At 40.9% G+C, this 7,570-nt stretch overlaps 1 protein-coding gene across 4 annotated transcripts in view; it reads right to left on the reverse strand.

Moving 5' to 3' along the window:
- Window positions 1–7,570, reverse strand: part of tiprl (TIP41, TOR signaling pathway regulator-like (S. cerevisiae)) — a 102,206-nt gene that overhangs the window by 59,225 nt on the left and 35,411 nt on the right. For all 4 annotated transcript variants that reach the window (XR_015839606.1, XM_088279776.1, XM_088279774.1 and 1 more), the window contains 2 exons: window positions 7,034–7,213; window positions 586–685 (listed from right to left, as the gene is read on the reverse strand). Coding sequence is in view for 3 of the 4 variants with exons in the window: in XM_088279774.1 (XP_088135900.1) it covers window positions 586–685; window positions 7,034–7,213 (280 nt within the window). In the remaining variant the exon portion in view is untranslated. The remainder of the gene's footprint in view (window positions 1–585; window positions 686–7,033; window positions 7,214–7,570) is intronic.

The following is a 7,570-nucleotide window of genomic DNA, read 5'->3' on the forward strand; positions in this document are numbered from 1 at the left end:
TGCTTTGGTTTTCAGCCAACCTTAGTAAGTTATTTTCAGTCTAAGAAAGGCGTCAGGGCATTTTAAACCTGACAATCTATCACATCGCTTGTGTGTACCACTAAAAATGCTATATTCCAGGGTTCATGTCAGTGACGCCTTGGAGAATTGTCCTCAGTGTTTCCTCTCCTTATAGCACCCCTGGATAAGACATTGTTCTTATTACATTTATCATACTTTCTGCTATTCATGATCTACAACTGATTCCTAATTAATATACGGTCACTTGCTGTCTACATTGTTTTATATTTATGGATGTGCATTTGTTTTTCTCATTTTATTATGGTGTAAAATGGGGGTGGGGGGTTACCTTTTAACAACGAGAAATTGTAATAATGTTTAATGGGATTGCATGTACATTATAATGATCACATTTTTATTGTTTTACAGGAGTTGAGAGTTGTCCTACCGCTTTGATCTCCGTCAGCTTTGTTTTATTTCGAGTGATTGGGGTAGAGAAGGCACAACAATCACTTTGATATCACTTTTTGATAGACGCAGCTTGAGTGCTTGATTATGTTCCAGTCCAAATTGGATATAACCCACCTTTATCTGCATTTCTTCTCCTATTAGGGTTCCTCTGTAATCTGTGGTGAATGTCCAGTCGTATGGCCTCACCACTTCTTGAGGGTGTTCAGAAACAAATCTGGAAGAAAATCAAAGTTATTTTTCTCAGTTGTTTCTTAGAGTTGCATGTCCTGTTTTTGTTGTTCCTCAAGTTTTGCTTTGCGTTTAAATTTCAATAAACACACACTTAATAACGAGTAAAACGTATACTATTCATCAAACGTATACTATTCATCAATCACAAAAAAAGATAAAAGAAATGAAAAAAAATAAAAAAGAAAAGTCCTACAGCTCCGAGCATCTATGAAGCCCGGGCAACTTAAGGGGACTATGTTGGACAATTGCACGTTGGAATTTTTTTTTTTTTAATGGCACAGTAATCTCTAACACACAGATTTTATTTATTTATTTTTTGACAGGCCGGTTTCTTTACGTTCCCGAAATGGGATTTTGAGTTTTTTGTTTCAATCAAGGAATGTCACCAATCATTGACAATTCTTTTGCCGGAATGTCACTAATCATTGACATTTTTTTTTTTTATTTATGTATGTTCGGTTTTATAAACACCAACAGTGGCACAGTATCGATACACCTGCCAGGACATCGAGGACATTGGTTATCAAAACAAAATAACCGTATGAGGAATTTTGCTATGATCGCAAAATACCTGACGAACTAGCGAGGCCGCTGTCTCAGCATGGATTGTCATCAGGGGCTGCAGGTCCGGTCTCCTACTAAAATTATGGCAGCAGCCCCACAAGAAACCGTTGCCAAGTCTCTACCTCACCAACGCCAGATCCGTAGTCCATAAAATCGATGATCTGTAAAAATCCTGGGAAACCGCTATGTTCGGGACAGTTGTGTGATCATCATTACGGAGTCTTGGCTGCACTTCAACTTTCCCGATGCGAGCATCCAGCTAGCTGGGCGCTCGCTTCATCGCGCGGATCGTACGAGAGACACCGGTAAGAGCAGGGGCGAGGGTCTCTGTATTTACGTGCATGAGGACTGGTCCAACAACCGCATGATCAGAGAGAAACCTTCCTCCCTCGTCATAATGTCATTAAATGTCGGCCTTATTATCTCCTGAGGGAGCTCACAGTAGTGATCGTCACTGCTGTTTACATCCCTGCCGATGCTAACACTAGCACGGCGCTTTCACTACTCGCGTGCGTCATCAACAAACAACAGCGGGACCACCCTGATGGCATTCATATAGTAGCAGGGCAATTTGAAGACCGCACTCCTGAAGTTCCACCAGCATGTTAAATGCCCAACAAAGGGAGAAAACACTCTTGAACATCTTTATTCAAACATCAAGCACGGGTACAGAGCCATCCCCCTCGCCCCCCTCGGCCAGTCAGACCACCTGTCCTTGCTGCTCACACCTGCGTACACCCCTCTCACACGCAGACTCAGGCCCATCACAAAGACTGTTAAAATATGGCATGAGACTGCCATGGGTGAATTACAGGACTGCTTCCATCACACAGACTGGGACCCCTTTGATCATCAGGACCTTGATGTTCACACAGTGTGTACTGGTCCACATCAAGTTCTGCATGGAAACTGTGTCCCTGAACAAGCCCATTCGGACTTTCCCAAACACAAAGCCCTGGATGTCCAGCCAGGTTCGCTCACTACTCAATGCCCGTGACACTGCCTTCAGGTCAGGCGACAGAGCTCCATACAGTGTGGCCCGTGCTGACCAGAAAAAAGACATTAAGCAAGCCAGAACAGACTACAAGAGGAGGCTTGAGTCCCACCTTGCCAGCAACAGTCCACGGGAGGTGTGGCAAGGTCTACAGCGCATCACCAACTACCGAGGAGGTAGATTAACACTGGTAGACCTGAGTGCATCGCTGGCGGAGGGGCTAAACTGCTTCTTTGCTCGCTTTGACTCACCCCAACCGCCACACCCTCACACTCCATGCCTCAACACCCCCTCACTCATTAGAGCAGTGATTCTCAAATAGGCACGGGGTGGGGGGGGGTCACGGTACCATGCTGAGGGGGGCGAGTGTACATGCTTTTTTTCCGCCGTACTATAGTACGGCTAAACGATCATTTTGGGACTGCAACGCAAATTTGAGATAGTTAACGTTGCGGTTTGTGTCCCGAGTTTGCACAGTTGGTCACGCAGTACTGATTAAAAAAAAAAAAAAAAAAAAAGCATCACCCTGCCGCTCGTTGTCCCAGAAGTAATTTCTTTCGGCGCTACTTGAATGCTATCTTGCGTCGCAGCAGTATGAGCTTTAGTTCTACTATATTCAAGTCTGTGTCGCAGCAGTATGAGCTTTATTTCTGCTATGTCGAAATCCGTGCACAGCAGCAGCAACGAGCTGCGTAATGACAAATAAACAACTCCACTATCAAGTAGCCTTCTAAACGATTAGGCGAACGAGGGGGCGCTAAGCGGGCTAATCGCTAAAATGAATAAAGAGTAATAAGTGCTTCGATGTACGCTCGATTTTTAACAGAAGTGTGACTCGAACTGCGTTTGGGCGGAGAGCCAGCGGCTCTGAAAGGAAATCGTGTATTGCAGTCATTACGTATCGAAACATAAAATAAGACGATGGCTACGTGAGCAATTTAGCAGACGCTCTCAGACTGGAACTCGGAAACGGATGACGTCATCACGACGAAGAGGATGGATGATGGATGTCAAACGCATAGTAAATATTTATCATCTCATCAATATTTGCACCACAAAATTATGACGGAAAATAATTGAGAAGCACTGCTTTAGAGGAACACGATGTGAGGCGCGCGCTCCTGGCAGTAAACGCCAGGAAAGCTACAGGACGTGACGGAGTACCAGGCAAAGTCCTCAGAGCATATGCCCACCAGCTATCATGTTTTATGCAGGATCTTCAACCGTTCCCTGGCTCAAGCAGTCATCCCCTCTTGCTTGAAAACTTCCATAATTATTTCTGTTCCCAAAAAGTCATTCACAATCCACCGGAACGACAACCGTGCTGTTGCTCTCACACCAGTCAATGAAGTGCTTTGAGAGACTGGTTCTCCAGCACCTCAGAGACAGCCTTCCTCACACACTGGACCCCTACCAGATTGCATACCGAGCAAACAGATCCGCTGAGGACGCCAACGACACTTCATGTTGTGTTCGGCCACCTGGAACAACAGCAGATCTATGCCAGGATGCTGTTTGAGGACTACAGCTCGGCATTCAATACGATCATCCCAGACATCCTCATCACCAAAATTGACATTCTCGGCCCCCCCCCCCTCACACACACCTGGATTAAGGACTTTCTGACCAACAGACCCCAGACTGTGATGCGTGGCCCCTACACATCCTCCATCCGAACGCTGAGCACCTTCAAGGATGCGTGCTGAGCCCTCTCCTGTACGCCCTCTACACCGACGACTGCAGCCCGACCCACGGAAACAACACCATCATCAAATTTGCTGACGATACGGCAGTGGTCGGTCTGATCTCATAAAGAGAGGAGACAGCTTACAGGGATGAGGTCCAGAGGCTATCAGCTTGGTGTGAGGACAATAACCGACAGCTCAACACTGCAAAAATGAAGGAGATCGTCATCGACTTCAGGAGGAACAAGACTGTGCCACCCCCCCTCTACATCAAAGGCGTGTGTGTGGAGAGGATCCACACATTCAAGTTCCTGGGTGTACAGATCTCCGATGACCTCTCCTGGGCACACTATACGACAGCAGTAATAAAGAAGGTCCACCAGCGTCTGCACTTCCTGAGGGTCCTCAGATAATTCAACCTGGACAAGAAGCTTCTGCTGGCCTTCTACCACTCGTCCATCGAGAGCCTGCTGACGTACTGTGTCTCGACCTGGTACGGCGGCTGCACTGAGGCAGACAGAGTGAGGCTCAAGAGGACAGTCCAAACAGCGCAGAGGATTATTGACTGCCCTCTCCTCTCCCTGTCGGACATCTACACCACCCGGTGACTCAGCCGAGCTCTCAATATCATTAAAGACAATACTCACTCAAGCTCACACCTGTTCGACCTGTTGCCCTCTGGCAGGAACTACAGGTGCATCAAAACAAAGACTAATAGACTGAAAAAGGGTTTGTTCCCAGGAGCCATCTCCATGCTGAACTCTCACACACACAGCTACCATTACCTTGCAGAACAGCGACATAATGTGTTTTTATTTATCCAATTTCGTACTTATTTTCTATTTAATTGCTTAATCTTTAATTATTCTATTTTATATCTATAAATAAATTATTGTTGTATTGCACTGGAGCGGGGAGTTTGCTAATCTTGTTGCACACTGAGTACAATGACAATAAAGGGCATTCTGATTCTGATTCTAAGGGACTGTGAAGCTCTTTGAGACTCTTTTTTTGAGTTTGGGCTCTGAAAAAACAAACCCAATTCCAAATAGAAAAAAAATATTTCTGGAGAAATTGCATGAGAAGAGTTAGATTCAGTTTTTTTAATTTGAGAATGATTTGAAATTATTGTGAATTATGTGGAATGACAACGTCAGACTGATAAACAATGACCTGGAATGAGCAGAACAGTTAGAAAGTGGAATGGGTCGAATCAGTCATATATATGCAGAAAGTACAGTATATATGCAGAAAGTACAGGATAAGAAAAAAAAAATCTTAAATTCTGGCCATAATATTTTAATTTCGAAAAAAAATCCAAGTTTAAGAACAAGCTGAATTGAATTTTAATGGTGAAAATGTTTATTTCTTCAGGTCACACCTTATTAGTTTGGTTGGCTCGTTACGGCGAACAAAATATTAATTGCAAACTTTGATGCCCCGCCCCATCTTATAGTATTTTGAAAACAGAATTTTTTTCCCCTTGTTGTCCCAGGTCTTATAATGGTGCATTAAAATATTCATAGCTCACTTTATGTTAGATAGAGCATGGCTGTAATGGACTTTTTTGTACGTCTTGCAGTGAGTGCTACACGCGTCAGCTAATTTTTTGTGTCCTGATGAATAGCATTACTTAGGTTAGTTGAATGAGCTGAGTGTTTTTTATTTCAAATTGGAACGATGTAAATTTGAAATTCTGAATTGCCACTGAAAATGAATCGTGAAATCTGGTCCGAAAGTTTTTGGAAAAATTTTAATTTCGGAATGTTTTAATGGAATAAAATATAGAATTAGTAAATAGCAAATTTTGTCGAAGGTGCGAATAATCTGAACCGCTCAAAAATGTAGGACTTCCAAGATATAAGGCAATTTTTTTTTTTTTTTTTGTGGGTATTTTAATGACGACAATGTAGAATTTATTTGTATTGGGGATTTTTTACATCAGTGGAGATAAACTTAACTGTTTAAATTTCGAACAGTCAATTGCAATTGGACAAAAAAAACTAATAAATTAGAGGATAATTATATTTTAATTTATTTTTTTGGTGGATATTTTAAGTTGGAAAAATTGGAAAATATTTTGGTAAGTGAGAATTCTTGGCGTGTTGAAAATACTTCCCAAATTGAATAGTTGAAGCTTGAACGATGTAAATGTCAAATTTTGAATGTTGGGAATTATTATAATGATTTCTATTTTGGGAAAGACATGAATTTACGGAATGAAACAAATGCAAGCCTCAAAGGCGTGATTTTTTGGAATACATTGAAGTTGGAAGATTGATAATAGGTTGAATTGCGTGTCAATGCTGAAAAGCTTAATAAAATTTTGTGGAATGAGTTCAAATCATTTTGATTATTCTACAATGAGTCGAACATGGAGTGATTTGACATCAGTCAAAAATGTAAAAAGTAGAGAATAAAAAATATATATATTAAATACTGACTTTGATTGTGGAATTTTTAAACAAAATAGTTTCAGGAATTAGCGAAAAAGTTAAAAGTTGAGTTTAAGTCAGTCCAAAAAAAATATATCAACATTTTTATTATTTTGTGGGTATTTTTATGGGGAAAATATTGAATTTCTTTGTAAATGTTTGGCATGTTTAAAAGCCTTACCATGGTGAATTGAATGGGCTGAATGTTTTGAATTACAAATTGAATCAATGTGAATGTGAAATGTATTTTACAGTAGGAATGAACAATTGAGAAAAAAAAAATAGAATTTATGAATGAAAAAAAATGGCACTTTCCACAAACTAAAATCAGGGAGTTTACATTTGGAATGGATTGCATCGGTCAGTAAATTTTGAAATTGGGGGAAAAACAAAAGGAAATCATACCTTTTTTATGAATACATCAGTCAAAACATGTAGAAACGAGAGGGTAAAACTAAATAAATATTAAATACTGGCATTTATTACGGCATTTAAGGGAAAAAAATGATGTAGAAACAAGCTGAAAAGTAAAAATGGAAAGATTGGGAGCGGTCAAAAAATGTAAACTATAAAACTAAATAATTCACACATTTTTTTATTTTTTGTGGGTATTTTTATGGAGAAATTTGTGTTCAATGCTGTGATTATCTTGCCTGCTCTCCTGCCATTGTTGAGCACAAGCCACTTGGACATTGTCATCTGAGTTGTTGATTCTTTTCAGGGCATCAACAGCATTGAATTCAATTCCATATCCATCACTGTGTTGGATGCGCAGGATGTTGTCCCCAAATAACATTTCTGGGAGGGCAGGAAAGTTCAACTCTTCTGCTAATCTGCAAAGGACAAATAAAATACATTCCAACTTAAGAGGTAGAAATACATTAAAAAACTAGAGCCATGAGCAGCTCAGGGTTTCCTACACCATGTAAATACATGGGCAGGTTGCCCATGACGTTTTCAAGAGACATTAATTAAAATATTAAATAAAATAGATAAAAAAAATAGCCCCCTCCCCTAAAAATAAATAAATAAATAAAAAAATAAAATAAAATAAAATGGGTCGCGACCGGAGACTGCATTGTTAGTTTGCAGTCAATTAATCCTGGTTTATACTCTGCAGCGCACAGCAAGAACTTGAATAATTGGCCAATTCGTCACTCTCGCGGGGTGCTCCACACCTTGACATTCGC

Source organism: Idiotropiscis lumnitzeri, chromosome 17 (assembly GCF_059441095.1).
Source record: "Idiotropiscis lumnitzeri isolate Australia: NSW breed Sydney's pygmy pipehorse chromosome 17, RoL_Ilum_1.0, whole genome shotgun sequence".
Classification (NCBI taxonomy): domain Eukaryota; kingdom Metazoa; phylum Chordata; class Actinopteri; order Syngnathiformes; family Syngnathidae; genus Idiotropiscis; species Idiotropiscis lumnitzeri.